The 26,430-nt window shown below is 49.7% G+C and overlaps 1 protein-coding gene across 1 annotated transcript in view; it reads left to right on the top strand.

The window, feature by feature from the left end:
* The first annotated feature begins 8,743 nt into the window (after positions 1-8,743).
* Positions 8,744-26,430, top strand: part of HIPK3 (homeodomain interacting protein kinase 3) — a 115,583-nt gene continuing 97,896 nt past the window's right edge. Inside the window, exon 1 of the mRNA XM_088470445.1 lies at positions 8,744-9,056. Coding sequence (XP_088326571.1) covers positions 8,981-9,056 — 76 coding nt within the window. The 5' untranslated portion in view covers positions 8,744-8,980. The remainder of the gene's footprint in view (positions 9,057-26,430) is intronic.

Raw genomic sequence — 26,430 nt, forward strand, 5'->3', positions numbered from 1 at the left:
AGGGGAGATCTACTGAGAAATGAATACAGATAAAGTGGAGAGAGATAAAGGAGTTGATTTACTAAGCCTTGGAGAGAGATAAAGTAGATGGAGATAACGTACATACCCAGGGGCGCCGAGAGGGGGCGGAGCGGGTACACTTTACCCGGGCCCAGGCTTCCAGAGAGGTCTGGTGCCGCCCCCCCTCCCTTCCTCCCGCCTCCCTCCTTTGCAGCAGCCCAGCACGTGGGAGATTGCTAGCAGCCACAGCAATCTCCTCTGCCTGAGGGGGGGAGCGATCACACTGATCGCGCCCCCCTCTGGATTTGCGCCGGGCTGAGGGGCTCACAGTGCCCCCTCCTTTTGCGGCGCTGCAAAAATCTTTTTCTTTTCTTCTTCTTTTTCAAGGGGGTGTGGCCGCGCCTCCTGCGATTAGGCCATGCCCCTTCTTTACCGGGGCCCGGCGGCGCTCTCTACGGCTCTGTACCAACCAACCAGCTCCTAACTGTAATTTTTCAAACGCAGCCTGTAAAGTGCCTTCATGATATTTCAGTACCATGCAGTACACACAGTGGCGTAGCCAGGGGCCAGGGCCGTAACTAGCGTAGTGCGACCTGTGCCATGGCACAGGGAACCGCACTGCAGGGGGCGCTGTTCAGGCCTGTCTATTTTCTGTTTATTATCATTCTCACTTGTAGATTCCTCTTATTTTATCCCCAGCATCTCCTGGCCTCCAATATCTCTTCCCTGGCCCTTCCCCATGAGGCCATGCCCCTTTTTTTGGGTGTATTATCTCTGTATTTAAAAAATAAGGGGCGCCAATGCTCTTTCTGGCACAGGGCACCAAAAAGTCTAGTTACGGCTCTGCCAGGGGCGGTTGAGCGGGGCACGTGCCTTGGGCGCTGTTTTGGACCCAGCAGTTCGAGGGGGAGGCCCGGCAGTTTGGGCAGTGTACAAAACTTCACGTCTCTCCCATAGTGCCGAGCAGGAGGAGTTGTAGGACGCCATGTGCCCCACAGCCACGGTCAATTACAGAGGAGGCTACACAGCCAGAGGAGACTGCTGCTGCTGTTGATTAATGGCAGCAGCCTCCCTGACCAACCACAGCCTAGCTCACGGCAGTGAGCAGCCTCCCAGTGTGTGTTACCCTTACAGTATACACTGCATAATAATTGCTATCTCGGATAAACAGTGTTTAGTATCAATTAACACAGGCACACAAGAAAGCATCCTATCAGCACTTTGTACATGAGCCTATTCCACCAGTGGCGTAATCAAGCAGAATTATTGGTACATTAGGAAATTTTGTGCATAGCATTACAAGAAACACGGGGACTGCATATTTTTATTCCTCATTTCTTTTGGATACTGACTTTGACATATACAGAAATGCTGCTAGTTGAGATAAACTGATTTGTTTCTTATAATAACACATAATATGCAATACAGCATGTACGATCAGATGATGCTCCACAATCTGTTTCCCCTAGGGGCATCATTGTAGCACCGGGTTCGGCAAGTGACTTTGCATTGAGCCCTTGTACTGCCTCCCTTCAGTGCTCTGTCTGCTCTACTAACCATATACTAGGCAGCGCCAAACTACCCGCTGCACTAATGATGTTGGGCAGCACAGACGGTGTAATGGTTAGCATTACTGCCTCACAGCACTGAAGATGACCCTAACTGTGTGGAGTTTCTGTATTCTCCCTGTGCTTGCGTGGGTTTCCTCCGGGTACTCCGGTTTCCTTCTACACTCCAAAAAAATACTGGCAGGTTAATTGATTCCCAACAAAAATTAACCCTAGTGTGTATGTGATAGGGAACATAGAGTGTAAGCTCCACTGGGGCAGGGACTGATGTGAATGGCCAAGTACTCTCTGTAAAGCGCTGCGGAATATGTGTGCACTATACAAATAATTGGTAATATATAAAATAAAATAAAATAATTTACTAAAAATCAATATTGCCTACAATATTGCCCCTGTACTCCTGCAGTTTGGAGGGTCATAGTCAAACCAGGCACGGCGACAGGGGGGTGCAAAGGGGACACTTGTATCGGGCCCCCATAAGATTCCGAGGGGCCCCGAACCCTCAGGAATTTTGGGAACCCAGTTCATGTGCCCCCCTTACCTCTGCCACCTGCTGCTGCAGGGCACCCGGCGCAACGATTGTGGCTACAGCCGCAAGAATAGATCCTTCCAAGTCCCAGCAGTGACAGGAAGGCTGGACCGGGGCAGCGTGTCATGACATTGTGCCACTGGATTAGAGAGGAGCCGCCCGGTCTGAGCCGCCCACCAGGGAAGCCTGAGGAACACAGGCAGCGCAGTAGCAGGTAAGTGTTGGCCGGGGCCGGCCTGGGGGCTACAGAGTCTCAGGGTGAGTGGTGGGGAGCTGCAGATGAAGGGGGTGGCAGACACAGGGGGCTGGGGAAGAGGAAGGTTATGACAGACACGGTCTGGCGAAGAGGGGTGTGTGTGACGGGCTAGTATAGGGGCCAGGAGAGGGGATAAGGGGCCCCAAAAACGTGTACTGGACCCCAAGATTTCTGTTGCCGACCCTGAGTTAAGCCACCAGCATGCCGGGTCTAAGGTAGACAGCTTCCATTCAGGGAGGAGGAGCCACTCCATTGGACCTATCCTGGTTTCCTGGTACCCTGGCTGACGGGTACCAGGAAAAAAAAATGTACTTCATTTAGTTCTACATAGACATGCCTCTTAATGTTATGATAATAAGCTGTGGCACTTTAGTAGAATAATATTACGTACCCACTGTAGGGGTGGGGCCTAATTATGGGCTGTTAGGCCATCCCTCTCTGACTCTAGTGGCAGATACTAGCAATGTTTAGCTGCTGTTGTTTTTTCTGTAAATTTGTAAACATTATTTTCATTTATTATATAGCCATCCATGACATGTTTTATATGTTCATTTGTTTATTTTAAATAAAGTTTTTACAAAAGGAAAAAAAAACAGTGGTCGATAGTCCTTTGATGTGTGAGCTGCCACAGAAAGTGTCTGACTGTAGTTTGGGCTGAATATACCACAAATGTTTATTAATACCTCAGGTGACCTGTGTACTTTCAAAGAGGGAGAGTGGGACAAGGACGGACACTGCTATCGGCCTGCACTGCTGATCTAGCCAGGCATGTTATACATGAATAGAAGTGCAGGGGAAAAGTACGGATGCAGCAGTTGTCTGTATAATGCGCTTCTGCTGTCTGTACTAAGTAGGTAAAGGATGTCTTTCATTTTTGTGCTGGCGACCTCAGTCACCTCAACGGTGCACCTCAGGAGCCGGCGCCCTTAGGCAGCTGCCTAATGGTAGCACCTGCCCTGACCTTAGCGGCACTGTGTTGATAATTAATAGAAACATAATATGTTAAAGGACTTTGTCTATTGACTTTTCTGTAAATAATATCTATATAAACAGTTTGTTCTGATATCAGATATTATACACCACACCTCATCATACCATTATAAAGATAATAATAATAATAATATCTACCAACTGTTGGTCTTTTGCATATTCCTAACTGGAACACAGGACATGGCTGCGGGACACTAGAGTCACTTAGGGCTCTTAAAATGCTATGCTGCTCCAAACCACCTAATACGCCAATAAGCGCAGCACCTAAATGCTCCGCAAATCGGAACGCACATGCTGATTGCAGGACAGCGGTCCAGTCCCTTCACATCAGTACTGACCTGCTGAAATGAGTACAGCTGGGAAGAATGTAGAGGGCAACACTATCTTTCCAACTGTGCCCCTATTAATATATATATAAGTATATTAGGGATGTGCAGGCTCGGTTCTACTCGGTTCCGTTCGGTTTTTTTTACCGAATCTTATTGGCTATCCAAAACTCGTGACAGCTGAAACCCAATAAGATTCGGTAAAAAAAAACGAACGGAACCAAGTAGAACCGAGCCTGCACATCCCTAAAGTATATATATATATATATATATATATATTCACACACACCTATTTATCGATCCTATTTATCGCTGGCGGCTGTGTGTATGTCACTGCTAGTGGGGGCCCCTCTGTGTGTGGGGGCCCAGGGACGACTTCCCCTGTCGCCCCCCCTTAATCCAGCCCTGATTGTACACGTCACATGCATGTATTTCAGTCCGCACTGATCACAGTGCTTGCGGCGGGGAAAGGCAATCTCAAGGGATGAAAGCAACTCCGATGGCTCTCGATGTTACTGATTAATCCTACAGTTCCCGGAGATGACGTGTGTTGCGAGTGGCCAGGGGGCGTCTTTATACACTTGCGAGCGCACTTGGCCGTAGCTCGCTAAGACATAGAGGGCGTCCTTACGTGATGCAGTGCGAGCGCTTCATTTAAATATCCGGCCCCTTTTTGCTAGCGAGCGCCCGCATCTTGCGATCAGGTCTGAATGAGCTCCTATGTCTGATCTGCTTTCTATCTTGGTACATTTATTATATATTTATTTATTTTATTACCAATTATTTATATAGCGCACACATATTCTGCAGTGCTTTACAGAGAATATTCGGCCATTCACATCAGTCCCTGTCCCATTGGAGCTTACAATCTGTGGAGCTCATTCAGACCCACTCACTAGATGCGTACGCTCGCTCCCAGCATATGCAAATCCGACACACACCCAGCAAGGCAGGCGATCACATGGAAAGGCATAAGCACACCCACTATGTCTTGGCGTGCGATCACTTTGTTTATGCAGACGCCCACCAGCCTGTCTTAAGATGCCCACTTGCGCATGTCATCTCCAGGAAGTGTATGCAACCATCGGGTACCATCAGATGCGATCGCAGCGCTGGAGGCAGACCATACCCTACCGCAAGCACTGAGATCACGTGTACTATGACGCTGCCTGCTAATTCTGCACGCCTTTGAAACGGAGTTAAGACGCTCAGGCAGGTCTGCGTTCGCACCTCCACTCCCCCGTTTATAATGTCCAGCCCCTCTCACCACCCACAAACGGCTTCTCCTGTCACTCACTCTGCTGGGCTGTCTATGCGCAGCAAGCAAACGCTTCCCGATCTCTCGCGCTGATTCCTGCACGCACATTGCGATGCATACGCATGCACAGATTGTGAAAATCGCCCAGCTACAAGCAAACGCTTCTTAGCGACCAGGTCGGAATCGAGCCCTATATTCCCTACCATATGTATACATATGCACTTACACATTAGGAGGTTAGGGTTAGGCACCCCCAGGAGGAGGTTAGGGTTAGGCACCCCCCGGGAGACTTAGGTTTAGGCTGTGGGGATGGGGAAGTTAGGCACTTGGATGGGGGTTAGGGTTAGGCACTTGGGGGGGAGGTTAGGGGGGGATTAGGTTAGCATATTTACCTTAATGGATGATCGGGATTTCCACCTCTGTCGGGCTGTCACTGTCGGGATCATACCGATCCCTGATAGCTAGGGGGCTCAAATAAACAGAGATGTGCAATCAGTGTAGGCAGGGGAGGCAGAGCCCCCCCTGTGATACTCCCTCCTCTATCATACTCCCTGTCATGCTCCAGAGTTTTGATATAAAAACTGCAAATAAATGATTAATGATCTTCCAAAATTCTGCAGAATTTGCAGTGCTTTGATTAAAAAAAGAGTCAGCATAGCATTGAGCTCTAATGAATCTTGTTTGTCCACTGTATGCAGCATCTCTTAGCTTATATCTCAACAAGATATCTGTAAACTGGTAAGATTCAGTGGTATATGAAAAAGCAACAGAGAAGGTGAGCTCCATGCACTCCATTATGGGAATCACATAGGTTTAGGCAGTGCAGTATCAGGGCACTTCTCTGTCTACCCACACCAACCCCTGCCCCCAGCTCATCTGGCGTTGTGACATTAGACAACAGGAGGACACACTCGACGCCTCTCCCAGCAGCAGGGTACCCCATAGGTATAGACATTCAATGGTTCACCTTTCATGGCCTCCATTGATGACGCCATTGGTACCTTCCATCAAGGTAGAGCTTATTTCCCCTTCATGCTAGGGACCTGGAAGTGACGTGAGGGCGGAAGTGCAGTTCATGAAGGCCAGCAAAACAAGTAAGTTGTCCCCACTTAAACAAGAAAGTTGTCCCCTCGCGGGCTCGCTGCATACACATATTTACCTGTGTCTTTAAAAGCAGCTGACACTTCCTGCAAAACCCTCAAGGAAAGGCACAATGGTTGTTACTATCTAGATTTGCAGGTCACTCTGCCTTGACAGACTGATGTTAATTGCAACATCATTTCATTTGGTATTATGTGTTTTTTTTTCCTACTGGAATTCAATATATCTATTCTTTCTATGGGCCCGATTCAGCTCGGATTGCAAGTCTGCAATCGCACACCGCTGCGAAAATATGCTAATGAATGCATACGCACTACCACTGCACCATATTATGAAGACGCCCAGCACTTCATATAGACGCTCGTTACCTTCCCTCACATTCGTAATAAAGTGCAAGATTGTGAAAACATCGGTACAATCGAGAACCATCGGACCAAGAGGCAGAATAGTGGTTGACCTGATCCTCCCACAGGAATTGCTAAACTTCCTGCATGCAGTGAGTACTCAGGCTGCGTATGGGTTCGCTGTGGATAATTTATGCACGGTCTTGCAGCGGCGTTCAATTGCACTGACACGCCTGCGTTCGCACGACCACCTCCCGTCATCACCCACAAACGGCACTTCATGTCAATCACTGAGTACTGGGTCTGCGTACTGCCTGCGATTGCATCTCCGAACGCAGAACCTAGTTCACGCACGCGCACTGCGTCTTTCATGCATGTGCAGATCGCGAAAATCAGCCAACTGTGTGCGTCTTAGCACTTGCGATCCGTGCTGAATCAAGCCATATGTCTGTTTTGTAGAGTAACTTTATGACCATAGTCAGTTAGGTATTTTATGGCATTATTTAATAAATGTGTATTTATATGCTTAAACCCACAGCTCTTGGGATATTTATTTTTATTTTATGCAATTAAGCAGCGCAGACACTTTACGCAACCATTTTGGGGTTAAGAGACACCCAATGGGAGGGCTGGGCAAAGCGACTTGTGATTTAGGAATAAAAACCTGTTGCTGCGTCACCATCAGAACTCAGTTATCGATGGTGGAGAAACATCTTAACTCAGCTATCAATGGCAAAATTTTGTCCATCGGAAGCAAAAAATTGAGTCTTTCAGTGGGTTCTTTGAGGAACTCATATGATATGAGTCCTAGGGGGTATATTTACTAAAGTGCGGGTTTACAGATGTGGAGTTGTTGTCCATAGCAACAAATCAGAATCTAGCTATTATCTTCTAGGTGTTGCTAGATAAATAAGTAGAATCTGATTGGTTGCTATCGGCAACATCTCCACTTTTATAAACCGCACTTTAGTAAATATACCCCCTAATTGGTTAGGAAATTAGTTGATTTAAGTTTAGTGACTTGAAGTGAATACAGGAATTGCTGTTTCTAGTGAAAGCCAATAGCGAATGAGGTTTTTATATCACACATCCTACCCTGCTGCCATTTCATACTATAGTATATCTATTTTACACTTGAGAACATGCAAAATATGAACTTTTACGATGCAATCAGTATAGTGTTTTCCATCACACATGCATGCCAATTACATACGTGTCCTCATACACCTATCCCATTTGCAACATATGGTGCGAGATGCGTTGCACGTCAAGGATGCTCCGCCATGATTACAGATTCCATTGCTTGAGTACTTTTCCCTGAATTTTACATCTTATTTTTATCATAGCTACATACGAATGTCTTCATAGTGTCCCTGGTACTTGGGAATAGTATATGTATCACAAAGGAATTGGTACAGAATAAAGGAATTAGTATTTGTGTAACAAAGGAATTGGTAAAGTCGCAGATTAAGCATAATGATGCGTGGGGCGAGGCACTTGTACCGGACCACTGTCTTTTGCTACATGAAATGCCAGCGTCAGTAGTCAGGGGTGACCCATGCTTTGTCCTTTTGTCGCATTAGTGAATAAGACACATATTTTGTGAAAAAGTCTCTGGCGGGACGCTTGGAAAAGTGTGTGGTGCGCCAAACGGGGTTTTCTGACTCGATTTGAGGATAGGTGCATGTCATACCGCCAAACTGTTCCGCTTTGGGTGGAACAGTCCCGTCCCTTTTTCAGGCACCGGCTTTCTGCCCTGAATCTAGAAGTGCGTATTTTGGAAGGTATGGTATATATGTGGACACATTTTTTTACAGTATCTGCTTTTTAACTGGCTGTCAATTAAGTGTTCTCTTTGCCTAATGCAGGGGTCTTCAACCTTGGCCCTCCAGCTGCTGTGGAACTACACATCCCAGCATGCACTGCCATAGTTTTAGCATGCTGTTATATCAAAAAGGTGGCAGTGCATGCTGGGATGTGCAGTTCCACAGCAGCTGGAGGGCCAAGGTTGAAGACTCCTTGCCTAATGCATCCTTTTCTTGGATAAATTTGGCCAAAAGGATAAAAATGTGGAGAAAAAAATCCAAGACCAAGGGACTGTGACACACCTTAATAAGAAGGGAACCATTGTTATTATTATTATTATACATCCTCTAGCGCTGGTTGTACATCTATCACCCTGACAACGCCCAGTGTGTTGCTTTGTGTACATGATCGCTGCAGAGTATTACAGGTCACTCGCACAGTAAATGGGTTAGAGCGGATGACGTCACCGATGTAAACAACCTCTCCTGGGTTGCCATGGCGTCAGTTCCTGCTGCGGACGCCAGGCGGCGCTGCCCTGTCGGATGCGCTGCTCGGGGATCGTCTGCTGCTGTCTGTTTCCCTCAGGCTGCTGCTGGAGCGACATGTTAGGAGGGGAGCGGGCGGCGGCGGCGGCGGTGTGTGCACGGCGGGACCGAGCGAGGCCAGGGCGCCGCACCGGCAGGACCAGCATGGCCTCCCCAGCGGGGTACTGAGCAGTGAGAAGCCGCCCGGGGGTGAGGCAGAAGGACGGTGACGGTGATTTGGGCCGGGACAAGATGGCAGCGGCCGGAGCGAGCTGAGTATGCAGAGGGGCCCCGCGTACTGCCTGACATGTCCGGCACAGCCCTGCACGCTGCACCTCCTCCTGCTCTATGAAGGTAATGGTAGCAGCTAGGGCACAAGGGACATGGGCACAAGGGAGACTGGGCTGCTGCACGGCGCCATATAGGGGGCATAGGGGGATGACTCAGGCGGGATGTGGGGGGGGGTGCTGAACTGTGTGTGTGTGGGGGGGGGGGGGATACTGAACAGTGTGTATGTAGGGGGGGGTGCTGAACAGTGTGTGTGTGTAGGGGGGGGGTGCTGAACAGTGTGTGTGTAGGGGGGGGGTGCTGAACTGTGTGTGTGGGGGGGGGGATACTGAACAGTGTGTATGTGTGTGTAGGGGGGGTGCTGAACAGTGTGTGTGTGTGTGTTTGGGGGGTGCTGAACAGTGCGTGTGTGGGTTGTGCTGAACAGTGTGTGTGGGGTGCTGAACAGTGTGTGTGTGTGTGTGTGGGGTGCTGAACAGTGTGTGTGTGGGGGGGGTGCTGAACAGTGTGTGTGTGGGGGGGGGTGCTGAACAGTCTGTGTGTGGGGGGGGGTGCTGAACAGTGTGTGTGTGTGTGGGGGGGTGCTGAACAGTGTGTGTGTGTGTGTGGGGGGGTGCTGAACAGTGTGTGTGTGTGGGGGGGTGCTGAACAGTGTGTGTGTGTGGGGGGGTGCTGAACAGTGTGTGTGTGTGTGGGGGGTGCTGAACAGTGTGTGTGTGTGTGTGGGGGGGGTGCTGAACAGTGTGTGTGGGGGGGGGTGCTGAACAGTGTGTGTGGGGGGGGTGCTGAACAGTGTGTGTGTGTGTGTGGGGGGGGTGCTGAACAGTGTGTGTGTGTGGGGGGGGGTGCTGAACAGTGTGTGTGTGTGTGTGTGGGGGGGGGTGCTGAACAGTGTGTGTGTGTGTGGGGGGGGTGCGTGCTGAACAGTGTGTGTGTGGGGGGGGTGCTGAACAGTGTGTGTGTGGGGGGGGTGCTGAACAGTGTGTGTGTGGGGGGGTGCTGAACAGTGTGTGTGTGTGGGTTGTGCTGAACAGTGTGTGTGTGTGTGTGTGTGGGTTGTGCTGAACAGTGTGTGTGTGTGTGGGTTGTGCTGAACAGTGTGTGTGTGTGTGGGGGGGTGCTGAACAGTGTGTGTGGGTGGGGGTTGTGCTGAACAGTGTGTGTGGGTGGGGGTTGTGCTGAACAGTGTGTGTGGGTGGGGGTTGTGCTGAACAGTGTGTGTGGGTGGGGGTTGTGCTGAACAGTGTGTGTGGGTGGGGGTTGTGCTGAACAGTGTGTGTGGGTGGGGGTTGTGCTGAACAGTGTGTGTGTGGGTTGTGCTGAACAGTGTGTGTGTGTAGGGGGGGTGCTGAACAGTGTGTGGGTGGGGGGGGTGCTGAACAGTGTGTGTGTGTGTGTGGGTGGGGGGGTGCTGAACAGTGTGGGTGGGGGGGGTGCTGAACAGTGTGTGTGGGTGGGGGGGTGCTGAACAGTGTGTGTGTGGGTGGGGGGGGTGCTGAACAGTGTGTGTGCGTGGGTGGGGGGGTGCTGAACAGTGTGTGTGTGTGGGTGGGGGGGTGCTGAACAGTGTGTGTGTGGGGGGGGGGGGTGCTGAACAGTGTGTGTGTGTGTGGGGGGGTGCTGAACAGTGTGTGTGTGTGGGGGGGGTGCTGAACAGTGTGTGTGTGTGTGGGGGGGGTGCTGAACAGTGTGTGTGTGGGGGGGGGGGTGCTGAACAGTGTGTGTGTGTGTGTGGGGGGGGTGCTGAACAGTGTGTGGGGGGGGGGTGCTGAACAGTGCGTGTGTGGGTTGTGCTGAACAGTGCGTGTGTGGGTTGTGCTGAACAGTGTGTGTGTGGGTTGTGCTGGACAGTGTGTGTGGGTTGTGCTGAACAGTGTGTGTGTGTGTGTGTGGGGGGGTGCTGAACAGTGTGTGTGGGTGGGGGGGGTGCTGAACAGTGTGGGTGGGGGGGGGGGTGTTGAACAGTGTGTGTGTGTGTGTGTGGGGTGCTGAACAGTGTGTGTGTGTATGTGGGGGGGGGTGCTGAACAGTGTGTGTGTGTGGGGGGGGGGTGCTGAACAGTGTGTGTGTGGGGGGGGGGGGGGGGTGCTGAACAGTGTGTGTGTGGGGGGGGTGCTGAACAGTGTGGGGGGGGGGGGTGCTGAACAGTGCGTGTGTGGGGGGGGTGCTGAACAGTGCGTGTGTGGGGGGGGGGGGTGCTGAACAGTGCGTGTGTGTGGGGGGGGGGTGCAGAACAGTGTGTGTGGGGGGGGAGTGCTGAACAGTGTGTGTGTGTGGGGGGGGGGGGGTGCTGAACAGTGTGTGTGTGTGTGGGGGGGTGCTGAACAGTGTGTGTTTGGGGGGGGGGGGTGCTGAACAGTGTGTGTGTGTGGGGGGGGGGTGCTGAACAGTGTGGGGGGGGGGTGCTGAACAGTGTGTGTGTGTGGGGGGGGGGGGTGCTGAACAGTGTGTGTGTGTGTGTGGGGGGGGGGTGCTGAACAGTGTGTGGGGGGGGGTGCTGAACAGTGTGTGTGGGGGGGGGGTGCTGAACAGTGTGTGTGTGTGTGTGTGTGTGTGTGGGGGGGGTGCTGAACAGTGTGTGTGTGTGTGTGGGGGGGTGCTGAACAGTGTGGGGGGGGTGCTGAACAGTGTGTGTGTGGGGGGGGGTGCTGAACAGTGTGTGTGTGTGTGGGGGGGGGTGCTGAACAGTGTGTGTGTGGGGGGGTGCTGAACAGTGTGTGTGTGTGGGGGGGGTGCTGAACAGTGTGTGTGTGGGGGGGGTGCTGAACAGTGTGTGTGTGTGTGTGTGTGTGTGGGGGGGGGGTGCTGAACAGTGTGTGTGTGTGGGGGGGTGCTGAACAGTGTGTGTGTGGGGGGGTGCTGAACAGTGTGTGTGTGTGTGGGGGGGTGCTGAACAGTGTGTGTGTGTGTGGGGGGGTGCTGCTGAACAGTGTGTGTGTGGGGGGGGGTGCTGCTGAACAGTGTGTGTGTGTGGGGGGTGCTGCTGAACAGTGTGTGTGTGTGTGTGTGTGGGGGGGGGTGCTGAACAGTGTGTGTGTGGGGGGGGGTGCTGAACAGTGTGTGTGTGTGTGCGGGGGTGCTGAACAGTGGGTGTGGGGGGGGTGCTGAACAGTGGGTGTGTGTGTGGGTTGTGCTGAACAGTGTGTGTGGGTTGTGCTGAACAGTGTGTGTGTGTGGGGGGGGGGGATGCTGAACAGTGTGTGTGCGGGTTGTGCTGAACAGTGTGTGTGCGTGTGGGTTGTGCTGAACAGTGTGTGTGCGTGTGGGTTGTGCTGAACAGTGTGTGTGCGTGTGGGTTGTGCTGAACAGTGTGTGCGTGTGGGTTGTGCTGAACAGTGTGTGTGTGTGGGTTGTGCTGAACAGTGTGTGGGGGGGATGCTGATCTGTGTGTGTGCAGGGGGGGTGCTGAACTGTGTGTGGGGGGTGCTGAACAGTGTGTGTGTGTGGGGGGGGGGTGCTGAACAGTGTGTGTGTGGGGGGGGTGCTGAACAGTGTGTGTGGGGGTGCTGAACAGTGTGTGTGTGGGGGGGGGGTGCTGAACAGTGTGTGTGGGGGGGGGTGCTGAACAGTGTGTGTGGGGGGGGTGCTGAACAGTGTGTGTGGGGGTGCTGAACAGTGTGTGTGTGTGGGGGGGGGTGCTGAACAGTGTGTGTGTGTGGGGGGGTGCTGAACAGTGTGTGTGTTTGGGGGTGCTGAACAGTGTGTGTGTGTGTGTGTGTGGGGGGGGTGCTGAACAGTGTGTGGGGGGGGTGCTGAACAGTGTGTGGGTGGGGGGGTGCTGAACAGTGTGTGGGGGGGGTGCTGAACAGTGTGTGTGTGGGGGGGTGCTGAACAGTGTGTGGGGGGGGGTGCTGAACAGTGTGTGGGGGGGGTGCTGAACAGTGTGTGGGGGGGGTGCTGAACAGTGTGTGTGTGTGTGTGTGTGTGTGGGGGGTGCTGAACAGTGTGTGTGTGTGTGGGGGGGGGGGTGCTGAACAGTGTGTGTGTGTGTGGGGGGGGGGGTGCTGAACAGTGTGTGTGTGTGTGGGGGGGTGCTGAACAGTGTGTGTGGTGGGGGGGGTACTGAACAGTGTGTGTGTGTGGGGGGGTGCTGAACAGTGTGTGTGTGTGGGGGGGGTGCTTAACAGTGTGTGTGTGTGTGTGTGGGGGGGGTGCTGAAGTGTGTGTGTGTGTGTGTGTGTGTGTGTGTGTGTGTGGGGGGGGGGTGCTGAACAGTGTGTGTGTGTGGGGGGGTGCTGAACAGTGTGTGTGTGGGGGGGGTGCTGAACAGTGTGTGTGGGGGGGGTGCTGAACAGTGTGTGGGGGGGGGTGCTGAACAGTGTGTGTGGGGGGGGTGCTGAACAGTGTGTGTGTGTGTGTGTGGGGGGGTGCTGAACAGTGTGTGTGTGGGGGTGCTGAACAGTGTGTGTGTGTGTGTGTGTGTGTGGGGGTGCTGAACAGTGTGTGTGTTTGTGTGGGGGGGTGCTGAACAGTGTGTGTGTGTGTGGGGGGGTGCTGAACAGTGTGTGTGTGTGTGGGGGGTGCTGAACAGTGTGTGTGTGTGTGGGGGGTGCTGAACAGTGTGTGTGTGGGGGGTGCTGAACAGTGTGTGTGTGTGTGTGTGTGGGGGGGGTGCTGAACAGTGTGTGTGTGGGGGGGGGTGCTGAACTGTGTGTGGGGGGGGGGTGCTGAACAGTGTGTGTGTGTGTGTGGGTGCTGATCTGTGTGTGTGTGTGTGTGCTGATCTGTGTGTGTGTGTGTGTGCTGATCTGTGTGTGTGTGGGTGCTGATCTGTGTGTGTGTGTGTGTGTGTGTGTGCGCGTGCGCTGATCTGTGTGTGTGTGTGGGGGGGTGTTGATCTCTCTGTGTGTGTGGGGGGGGGAGGTGTTGATCTCTCTGTGTGTGGGGGGGGGGGAGGTGTTGATCTCTCTGTGTGTGGGGGGGGAGGTGTTGATCTCTCTGTGTGTGGGGGGGGGGGAGGTGTTGATCTCTCTGTGTGTGGGGGGGGGAGGTGTTGATCTCTGTGTGTGGGGGGGGGGGAGGTGTTGATCTCTCTGTGTGTGGGGGGGGGGGGAGGTGTTGATCTCTCTGTGTGTGGGGGGGGAGGTGTTGATCTCTCTGTGTGTGGGGGGGGGAGGTGTTGATCTCTCTGTGTGTGGGGGGGGGAGGTGTTGATCTCTCTGTGTGTGTGGGGGGGAGGTGTTGATCTCTCTGTGTGTGTGGGGGGGGAGGTGTTGATCTCTCTGTGTGTGTGGGGGGGGAGGTGTTGATCTCTCTGTGTGTGTGGGGGGGAGGTGTTGATCTCTCTGTGTGTGTGGGGGGGAGGTGTTGATCTCTCTGTGTGTGTGGGGGGGAGGTGTTGATCTCTCTGTGTGGTGGGGGGGAGGTGTTGATCTCTCTGTGTGTGTGGGGGGGAGGTGTTGATCTCTCTGTGTGTGTGGGGGGAGGTGTTGATCTCTGTGTGTGTGGGGGGGAGGTGTTGATCTCTGTGTGTGTGTGGGGGGGGGAGGTGTTGATCTCTCTGTGTGTGTGTGTGGGGGGGGAGGTGTTGATCTCTCTGCGTGTGTTGGGGGGAGGTGTTGATCTCTCTGCGTGTGTGAGGGGGAGGTGTTGATCTCTCTGCGTGTGTGAGGGGGAGGTGTTGATCTCTCTGTGTGGGGGGGAGGTGTTGATCTGTGTGTGTGTGTGTGTGTGTGTGTGGGGGGTGGGTGTTGATCTGTGTGTGTGTGTGGGGGGGGGTGTTGATCTCTCTCTGTGTGTGTGTGTGTGGGGGGGGTGTTGATCTCTGTGTGTGTGGGGGGGGTGTTGATCTCTCTGTGTGTGTGTGGGGGGGGTGTTGATCTCTCTGTGTGTGTGTGGGGGGGGTGTTGATCTCTGTGTGTGTGTGTGTGTGTGTGGGGGGGGTGTTGATCTCTCTCTGTGTGTGTGTGGGGGGGGGTGTTGATCTCCCTGTGTGTGTGGGGGGGGGGGTTGATCTCCCTGTGTGTGTGTGTGTGTGTGTGGGGGGGGGTGTTGATCTCCCTGAGTGTGTGTGTGGGGGGTGTTGATCTCCCTGAGTGTGTGTGTGGGGGGTGTTGATCTCCCTGTGTGTGTGTGTGGGGAGGTGTTGATCTCCCTGTGTGTGTGGGGGGGGGTTGATCTGTGTGTGTGTGGGGGTGTTGATCTCTGTGTGTGTGTGTGTGTGTGTGTGTGTGGGGGGTGTGGTTCTCTCTGGGGGGGTTGTTGATCTCCCTGTGTGTGTGTGTGTGTGTGTGTGTGTGTGTGGGGGGGGTGTTGATCTCCCTGTGTGTGTGGGGGGTGTTGATCTCCCTGAGTGTGTGTGTGGGGGGTGTTGATCTCCCTGTGTGTGTGTGTGGGGAGGTGTTGATCTCCCTGTGTGTGGGGGGGGGTTGATCTGTGTGTGTGTGGGGGTGTTGATCTCTGTGTGTGTGTGTGTGTGTGTGTGTGTGGGGGGGTGGATCTCCCTGTGTGTGTGTGTGTGTGTGGGGGGGGGGGGGGTTGATCTGTGTGTGTGTGGGGGTGTTGATCTCTGTGTGTGTGTGTGGGGGTGTTGATCTCTGTGTGTGTGTGTGTGTGTGGGGGGGTGCTGATCTGCATGTGTGTGTGGAGGTGCTGATCTGCATGTGTGTGAAGGTGCTGATCAGTGTATGAGTGTGTGGGGTGTTTGCTGAACATTGTATGCTTTTGGAGTGGGTGCTTACAGTGTGTGGTGTTGTATAACGTGTGTGTGAAGGGGAGCTAGACATCAGTATGTTTTTATGGAACATTACATAATTGTATGTGTGGGGTATTGAACAATGTGTTTGTAGTGGGCTCTGAACATGAGTGTGGAATATACATGTGTGTATTTATGGCTTTCCTGTAGGAGGGTGAACAGAAGGATGTGAGTATTTGTGGGGATGTTGGGGAGAGGTGCTCAAACCTGCAATTTGCAATGGGGTGAGGGAAGGCTTGAACAGCAATCTAGCCACAGGGGATAAAGGACAGTCATTTTTGGCTATATAGAGACCCCATGAAGTTGTCTTTAGGGAAAAGAACTGGTATTGTAGGAAAAATACAGTCAAGGTTGTTTTGAGAGTGACATACTAGAATTGGGGGTCATTTTAGAGTGCGAGATTTGGAAATGGGGTGTTGGGGAAGGGGGTTGAGAGTAGTGTTTTTACATAACGAATCTCATCTTTGTAAATCATTGATGTAATGTCAGACTTGGAATTGAGGGGGTGGTGTGACAGTGCGAGACTGGCATCAGGAGTTATCAGCGAAGGATTTTCAAAACAGGCAAAATGTTCTTAATATGTAGATTTGTTGGAAGGATGTTTTGGCTAGAACCTGTATTGCAGTCTGGCGAGGAAAGAATGTATTAATTCTTTGTTGCACTATAATTTGATGTTACTGAAATTGTTTTCTCAAATCACATTATTGTATGGTTAGGACTCGCATTACATGACATACAGTTATGCAGTCTGCTTTTTTGGATGTGATACTGTATGAATAATGGTTTATTACTCTTACTACCAACCTTTTTCTCCCATTATGCAACAACCTTATGCGTTTCAGGGGCTTAACTGGATTTCAGTTATGGGTCAAGGTAAAATGTTTCCTAAATGTTTTGGATTAGGCCATGATTTCACAAACTCGTCCCGCAAGTCACCTTACCATTGTAAGCATTCACTGGGCGGAATTCAAGTGTTTACGCGGTCCGGACCTCCCGTCTAAAGTGACAGGAGATCACGGGCCGCTATTCAATTGCTGACATTTTTTTTTGCGCTAATCGCACCCAAAGTGGTCGGGTTTAGCCGTGTAAAGCAGCTACCCCCGACCAAAGTGCTGGGCGCGACCGTGAAAAGTGATGTTTGGGCGCCCAAACAGGTAACTTTTCGCCGAGATTCAGCTCGCACCCCTCTGGGGCTGCGAGCTGAAATGGAGCGCTGACAGCTGATCGCCCCCGACAGGAGCAACAATTGAATAGCTCCGTCGGGCGCGATGGGGGCTGGAAACAGTTGAATTCCGCCCACTGTGTCAACATTCCTAAAATCGACACCAGATTGTCAAATGTTATGATATTAATCTGGTTATAATGTCGACATCTGAAAAAATGTCGGCATTTTAAAAATGACAGTGGTTTTGGGGTAGATGTTGACGTGAACACTGACATAACTTATATATTTCCCCCTAACAGTCCAGGTTATAAGGATATTCAGACTTGTGCCCAAATGGTTAAATCAAACTTAATGAGGTATGATTAAGTCACCTGTGCATATGCATTTATAGCCTTAAAACCCGGAGTGTTAGGCTGGATACACACCAGAGGATGTGTACCCAGCCCGAACTTGTCAGCGACAGGACCCTGCGGGGGGAGCCGGCATCGGCAAGTGCATACACACTAGGCGATATGGGGAGCGACTGCGGGGGGCCATGCTGCATTCGGCACCATAGCCCTGCATGTAGGGCCAACGGAGGAAGTCGCTGACGTCCCCGCGGGAGCGCGCCTCGTCAGTGACATAGTCTGTACACACTAGACGATGTGCCCGTTAATGTCGCTCCGATACGCCGGATCAGACGACATATCGTCTAGTCGTAAGGGTGGGCAATAAGCGCCCCCCCCCAGCCGTTGTAGAACTACAGATCCCAGCATGTCCTGCCACAAGGTTTGCTATTTAGCCATGCTAAAACTGTTGCACGGCATACTGGGATTTGTAGTTCAACAACAGCTGGAGGGCCCCTTATTGACCACCCCTGGAAGTGTGTACCCAGCATAAGGGTGCCTTGAGGACCGAGTTTGGGAAATTCTGGATTAGGCATTTTTCACTTCCTACACTGACTAGTACAATGAGATTCAGATCTGAAATAAAATTTATATGAAAATGCTAAATATCGCTATTCCCTACATACCCCAAATTGTAAGACGGATATGGTGTGCTCTGTGCTCTGTTTCAGGGCTGATTTGTGCTCATCGGTGGAAATGTGTCAACATGTTGTGGCCTGGTGCGTTCAGGGAGGGGTGGGGACAGGGAGGGCGTGACTTAGGTGTCAGCACAGGACTGCTGAGTCTATCACATTCCACAAACTTCTCCTAATCAGCTCCACCAGTTGAGCGAAGCCAGGGAGAGGGGATAGGAGACGGGAGACACTGCCCCATATAGACATGCACTCATCCGTTTTACATATCTTACAGCCCTCCCCCATCAACATCCTGTTTCTTTTCATTTTGTGTATCACCTTTCTCATTCTGGGTCCTTTCCCTTCCCCCTAATATCTCAACACATCGTCATACACTATAATTTGTTTTGTTACAAAGGGGGGGCCCACAAAGAAAATATTAACATCTCCCAGACTTTTCGGATGCACGGTATCCCTGCTGTAAGCACTATTATTTTTATTAGTCTCTCTACCTCCCCTTTGCATCATAAAAATAGATATGGTTTTTTTTTTTCACGTAAAAAATCCTCCTTCTGAGACGCAATCCACAAATCTGCCGAACACTTCACACAGGCATAGAGACGTTTTGCGCAGCTTGTCAAGCATTTGAAAATTTCTGTGTAATATACTTCACAAGATCAGAAGAGGGGATCTAACAGACGTCAAAGGTTTTTGAGCTTGTGCGTTGGTTGATTTATATTTGTCTTTCAGGCTCAGGAGGGGTTATGGGAGAGTTAGCGTGTTAGTGGTAAATTTGTAAGAACACTCTGTCTCTTGTATTCTCCTCTCTGTGCCACAGGGGTCTGTAACAACCACCGCACCATTTGGCAGTGCTGCGGCCACTTTAGAATTAACACGAGCCGGATTTAAAACTCCAGTAAAGCATTCTAATACCTCACCACTTCAGCTAAACATTCTGGGGGTGATTCAAATGTTGTGCCGGTGGCTTTATTTTTAAGACGCCCGACAGAGCGGGCCCTCAGGAGGGTGCGAGCAGAAATGTGTGAGAAAGCCCCTGGTTAGGGCGCCCTAACCAGAATTTTAGAAGGGTTTAGCAGTTTTACATGGCTAAACCTCGTCTCATAGGAGGCGAAGAGGGTGGTAATTAATGAGCGCCCAGAACAACTGAATCGCAAACTGGGCGCTCATTAATTATCACGACCTAAAAAACATTTGAATCGCCCCCTCTGTGTCTTGATAGCATGCATAGCAAACAAGCAGTTTTCTCCTTTTTGCCAGTTCATTTGCAATTGAACATTTAATCAGTATCTTTCAAGAGGAAGCTGGCAAATGTTAATGAGTTAGGCCATTTCTTTGCAAACAACACAATATCATTCTTGGGGCCGTGCCTGTCGTTGTGTTCATAATGGCCATAAAATGTAGATCATAAACTGAACATATAGTCTTATCTGTCAAGTGAAAATTGCTGTAAGTGTTTATAGATCATAGTGTGTGTTGTCTTCAGAATTTATTGGTTTGCAGCTGCAGGGACTATGTAGAACGTGCTGTAAAATATGAGATAACCCTGCAAGGAATCACGGTTTGCACTCTGTGCCAGGTGATGGCTTGAAAGGCTGTAATCCTGACCCAGCCATGATTCGTCTCCACAGCCTCTCTGGAATGTTCGGCTACAATAGGGATGATATTGTGAAAGAAGACTGGGAGGGGCTTGAGCTTTCATGTACTGACTTAATTACAGTCATCATAATCATTGTTTGGGTTGGTGTCAGAGGCATTTCAGCCTGTTTAAAACTTCTGAGGAAGTATGATCATTTTTTTTGTTTGTTTTCAGAAGCAGATAAGCTACATCAACTGCTTTATTTTCCTGGGTGTGAGTGTTTTTACGGTATGATTGATGTCAGTTGTTTGGGGGGGTATAAGGGTGTAATTTACTGTCATGCAGTTTTATCTTATTTGATCCCGTGAGCAGAAAAGTGTTATTTAAAAAAAAATATATATCTTTTTTTTTTTTTAATGAGAGCAGTTTAATGTCCGGGTTACTCTGCACATTTCTCACTACAGTTGAGCATGATTTAAAATATGTCATGGGGAGTGTTCTTTTATCTCTTCCTATCGGTATACTAATAGATGGGTCACATGGGGGAATTGAATCCAGCCACATGGCCTCCGTGTGTCTTCGGAATGGTCAGTCGAAGGTACATATTAACCAGTACTATCTTTGATTTACCCTCGCTCCCCATAGAATTGCACAGGATAATTAGCGATGTTTGGCTTCCATGTTAAGTAATAATGTGCAAAGCCGAACATCAGTGTTGTCCCGTTGAATTTAAATCACCCCCCTCCCCCCAAAATCTCTGATTTTCTCCCTGTCTGTAAATGATTGGGGCTCCCTCCTCTGTTTTCTTCTTTGGATATAGCAAAAGGGACCACAGGGCTATACAGTCTCTCAATGGGATATTGCTATACATGGGCGGAATTCAATTGATTCCAGCCCCTATCGCGCCCGACGGAGCTATTCAATTCTTGCTCTTGACGGGTGCGATCAGCTGCCAGCGCTACATTTCAACTCGCAGCCCCTGGGGGATGAGAGCTGAAATGTGCGAAAAGTTATCTGTTTGGGCGCCCAAACATCACTTTTCGCGGTCGTGCCCAGCACTTTGGTCGGGTTTAGCTGCTTTACGCGGCTAAACCTGACCTCTATGGGCGCGAGCAGCGTGAAAAACGGGATCAATTGAATAGCGGCCCGCGATCTCCTGTCACTTTAGACGGGAGATCCGGACCGCGTAATCAGTTGAATTCCGCCCATATATGTGCCTAGCGATTATTTTTTTTTGCACCATATGGAGATTTGCACTTTTCTCACATTTGTGACAGTGTAAATTGGCACAGTGCGTCGGCATGTATGGCGCGGCTCAATCATATCGGTCTTGACTTTCTTGCCGTTTTTTCTCAAATTAGCGACTTTTCTGCAGTTGAATCGTTTCCGGAGAAGCTTGTCGTGTTGATCTAATATAATGGTAACATCACCGGGGGATTAAATTTTTGTCGAGCGCCCGCAGCTCCCGTCTAAAATGATGGGCACCCATTATTTCTCCTCACACCCTAATGAGGCGGTGAGCAGAAATTCGCCCAAAGTCAGACTTTTGGGCTGTGCGCCCAGTAGTTTACACGGGTTTAGACGCTTTACCTGGCTAATGCTGATGCTTTTGGGTACAAGAAGTAATGTCCGCCCGTGGCACTTGCGCCCAGCGGCACCAACAATTGAATGTCGCCTGTCCCTTTAAACGGGAGCTGCGGACGAGAGACCACAATTTAATTTTCCCCCATAGTGTTTAATTTCCTTGTACATTGTGATGAGTAAAACATATTTGGACAACATCCTTTCCGCTGTGAGCTACCACATAGAAGGTACAACCAGTAATCGCTTTAATACCTAACCCATGAAGTGTCTGAGCGTCAGTGCTCGTGCTTACCCCCTTGAGAACCGATGATCAGCCTTGATAGTCTATCTAGTAGGCCAGTGTGTGCGGCAGTAGTGTTTTTTTTTTTTTTATTGCTGGTTTAAAACTTTGTAAGGCATGTAAGAATGAGGGTAAATATCATTAAACTAAAAATACAGCAATTGGTGGGGGGTGACTGTTGATAAAAACTCTTCCTTTTAGGGTAAAAGGACAGGAGCAGTGATTTTTTTTTTTTTTTTTTAAACTGATGACCGGGATGAACAAGTAGTGATTGCAACCTTCTTTAGTCCTTGGCACTATATGTTGTATACAGAATGTTTAGGATGCTGCAGTTCTCTTTTTACTACAGTCAGCCCTGCTTTTAAATGTGAGCCATACATATGAATTAACTTCATTTTTAAATGACCTGTTGGAACAATTAGTACAGTGTGTTCTCCAAGTAAAACAATTTCAGACTTAAATATAAGATGCAGCAAAGTGTATTATATCGACATATGGGTCAGTCCAGTCCAGAATTAGACTTCCCATCTCTTAGTGGGCCAGATGTACTAAGCTCTGAAAAATGATAAAATGGAGAGTGATAAACCACCAGCCAATCAGCTCCCAACTGTCAGTGTGGTGTTTTTATGTTCTCCCAAGGTTTGCATGGATTTCCTCTGTGAACTCCTATTTCCTCCCCTACCCCCAAAACATACTGGTAGGGTAATTGGCTGATGAGTAAACTAAACACTAGTGTATGTTTGTGTGTTATAGAACTAAGGGTGGGTACACATCAGAGGATCTTAGATAATGGCCGACGAGATGACCGATGTAACGATACATTGGTCACCCGTACACACAGAACGATAAAGCGGGTGATATATCGTTCAGCGGTTGCATCCAGGAGCATGCCGCCGGCGGCCGGGTAGTCAGCCGTGCAGAACAGCAGATGTGATGACCCCAGTGTCAGCGGGTGGGAGTGCGCAATTGTGGGTACACATCAGACGATATGTACGGTATGTCACTCCAATACGTGGGATCGGACAACGTATCGGCTGATGTGTACCCGCCCTTGGAGTGGAAGCTTCAGTGGACCAGGCACTGATGTGAATGACAAATATTCTTTGTACAGCGCTGCGTAATTGGTGGCACAATACAAAGAATAAAGTAGAGAAGAGACATTCTATTAAATGTTGTCATATCTCTAGTGCCGTTTAGAATAGATGGAGCACAAACTGGAAATTGTGCAGTAAACAATCCTGAAATGTTTATGTTGTTGCTTTGCTGCAGCTATAGTAACCCATATAACAAAGCCTAAGACATGAGAGCCTATTTTATGGTGGATGTGGTATCTTTCTTTTCCCTGAGGGTGTTGCTAACTCGTGACCAATGAAGACCCTCGTTACCAAATAAAACTTTTCATAAGCCACTGCCCTGTATAGCTGCACAGCAACGGTTAGTCAGGGTTTAGTGCACATCTTCTCCTGGCGAACAAAGGGCCACCTGCAAACTGCTTATATTGTGCTAGGGACCGACTCCAACCTGTGTAATCTGCTTCAAATGCTCATCTCAGAAATACATTGTAAGGGCCTCAAATTGTTTGCAGTTCCTCTTAGAAAAGACAGCCCAGTAAAGCCTGGTACACACCTTTTCGATTACAGGCTGATTGGGTAAAACTCTCCCGATCAGCCGTGCAGTCCGTCCCCAGTGTGACCCCCTGCGAGCCACGTTCACACTGTGCAGACATGGCACAGTGTGTACGGCCCTCTATGGGATCGGGAGGTCGAACCGATAAATATTAAACAATACATAAGATGCGACCTCCCGATCCGACCATTGCAGGAGCGTTAAAAGCCGATTATCGGCTAACGCTCTTGCATCGGGACAGCGTACACACGTATACAACCCAACGGCCGTTCTCTCGATATTGAAAGAACGGCACGACGATTGTATAGGTGTATACCCAGGTTAAGAGCTAAAATATCCATAAGACACTTTTTTTTTTCTTTTTCTTTTTTTTGTAAAGTAACGGCATCTAAATTCATTTAAATGTCCTGTAGTTATTTTTGCATTTTAAGTAACCCATTAAAGTTTAATCAGTAAGTGGCTTGATTGAATTTGTGAGTCGTGCCTTTGCAAAGTACTATAGTCAATGCATATTCTTCATGTCTTGGGATGAAAGAATGTGAGGTATGTTGCATAAATTGTGCGTACAAGTGTTCTGGTTAAATTAGTTTGATCAGGAAATAAAAGGTTAAAGTTTACACTATTAGGCAGTTGCTGATTATATTTTACTTTAGCCAGTGACATTCTAAGGACTCTGGGGGGGGATTCAATTCAGTAGGAAGTGTCTCGTGGCCCCGCTGCAGTGCGGTACATATCCGGCACTTATGGTAATACCTATGTCACCAGTTGCCCTTCACACTGGTGGGCGCGATGTACCATTCTGGAATGGCACATTGCATCGATGTTGAGGAACTGTATCCCCCCTATGTGTGAGTTGTAGTCTGAAAACATCTATGCACAATGTTTGCTGTCAGTGGGTGCGGCTGACTCAGGGATTTTTCAGGCTTGGGATGCTATGTTTGCACAGTTTGATGCATGCTACATACACAGCATGGTTATAACTGTCAAACTTTAGTATGGGACTGCTCACAGCAGCCACCCCATCGCTCGCTATTGGGGCGATTCAATTGTTTTTATTGGGCACCTAAACTAATGGTCTCCGTTTGGGTGCACGGTTAGACACATTTCTGCTCGCAACCACCTTAGGTGAGGCGCAGAAATGCGAGAAGTCTGCTTTTTGGGCACCCAAAGCAGAACTTTAAACGGGGCTAGACTGTGCTATTTGGTACGCCTCAAATAATTGAATCGTCCCATATGAACACAGTGATATGAATCTATTTAAAAAGCTCTGAAAAGTTTAGTTTTTTGGAGCTGGTCTTGGTTAGAGACTACCGTCTTCAGATGGCTTTACTGTGTTCTGTCTATAGGGGAAGGTCCATCCAAATAGGGAGATTATAATTCTTCCCTGGTAGGCCAATAAGCTTCCCCACTCCCTCCTTTACCCAAAGGGTCTTCCTACCTATATATCTGTGTTATTACCCAGTTTTGTTCTATTTATGTTTCCAATTGTAAAGCGCAATAGAATATGCTGCGCTATATAAGAAACTGTTAATAATAATAATAAAGTGTTGCCCATATTCTAGCTATCATTTTATAGAATGCACTGCATACATGATGGCTGGAAGCTGATTGGTTGCTGGACATTTGTACTTGGTGAACTTAAATAGTCACTAAGCTGCAAATATATTGTTTGTTCGATCGCCGAATGGTATATCACGGTTGCATTGGTGGGTGTCTACACCCGATATGTCTGTGAACAACGTTCTTCACAGACATATCGGGTGGGCCATGTAGCACAGCCAATGCTGATATGTTTGCATTTGTGTACGGGCGACCCGCTGACCACTCGAACACTGGCTGCAGAGACAACTGGCACTGACCTCTCACCTGGGTGTGCAAGTTTAAATGCCCACCTAGTTGTGATGTCAGGCCTGACATATCAAGCAGCTGATTGGTAAGTGTGTATAGCTTACAAATCAGCTGCTTGGACAGTGGATCTGTCGTAATTCTGTGTACCAAGCTTAAGAATCAATAAGGTACAATACATTCCTCACATTCTTTAGGAGAGTGTCCTAATTGGATCTGAAACAGGTTAAAAGACAAGAATGCGGTTATTTGAGCTACAGTCCCTGAGTGCATCTACTAATCCACATGGTGTGTTACTGTGCAGCAAGCGTGCACGCCTGGTGGTCATTCTTTGTCTGTTGGATGGATATATATCTTCACAGCGGGATGCAGTTTATATGCCAACGGACGGGATGCCAGCAGCCGAAATACTGACGCCGGAATCCCACAGACTGGCATAATGCCGACGCCGATATTCCATAGGACATCGGGCTACCAGCGTTGATATCTCCACCGCTGGAATCCCGAACGTCCGGACGGCGGTAAGTATGCGTAATTAGTAATTAGCTGGGGATGGGGGGTTAGGATGTGGCACCCACGGGGGGGAACATTTGATTAAGGCACCCCCCGCTGGGAGGGTTGGGCATCACCGGGGGGGTTACCCTGCGAGGGTTAGGTTTAGGGTGCGGGAACGGGGAGTTAGGGTTTGGCACCACTGGAGGAAGGTTAGGGTTAGGCACCCCCCGGGGAGGTTAGAGTTAGGCACCACTAAGGGAGAGTTAGGGTGGGGAGGGAGGGTCGGGTACTTAGCTGCCCCTGTCGGGATTTTGTACCATTCGGGCTTCCAGCGTCTGTATTTGAACCGGCGGCTATTCAACTGCTGGCATCTAATACGGTTTCTTTTCACAGCTGCCTGCCTTCAGCTGAAAGAGTGTTGCCATTTTAAATGACCACTAATGAATTACAACACGTAACACTTTAAGCGTTCTGCATCCTCCTGAGTGATGCTTTTTGTCTGCCATGCCGCTATATTGTAACTGATTAAACAATGTGCTAATTGTCCATTAAAAATATCTACGGGAATTAATTAAACTTTGCAGTGCACCTCAGTTGAGGGCAGTGGGGTGTCTGTGGGCCACATGCAGACTGCAATGGTATTTCCCTTCTTTGGGCCAATTTGCAATAATCCTGTTGTCACAGATTTGTTTTTAGATAATGTTATATTTATAGTTTTACTTACGGGGAGGAGTATGCGCCTAAAGTCTGCAGACTTCCTGCCAGCAGCCCCTCTACGGAAGGAACACTGCATTCAGCATCAATTAGCCAAATAGCAAGATATCGTTGATAACACCGAACAATTGCTTATGTAAATACAATGTCAAATGTCTCAAGTTCTATTGACTTGGGCTCTTTCCCTCCTCCAGGTATAGCATGATATTGCATCACATGTGGCAGATGAAAAGCCTTGTTCACCTGATAGCTTCTTCACAAAGAGCCTCTGTTGTACAGTATGTCTTTTAAAGAGTCCTGTAAGAGAGCCAGGAGGTTTTGACGTCTGTATTACCACCAGTTTCTATTACAAATGTTATTGTTGAATTCATACTGCAAGTAATTAAAATTGGTTTGGCGCTGCAATACTGGGTCTGGTTGGGTTGGTTTTCGGTGTACAG

Source organism: Taudactylus pleione, unplaced genomic scaffold (genome assembly GCF_031769625.1).
Source record: "Taudactylus pleione unplaced genomic scaffold, aTauple2 ptg000100l, whole genome shotgun sequence".
NCBI lineage: Eukaryota > Metazoa > Chordata > Amphibia > Anura > Myobatrachidae > Taudactylus > Taudactylus pleione.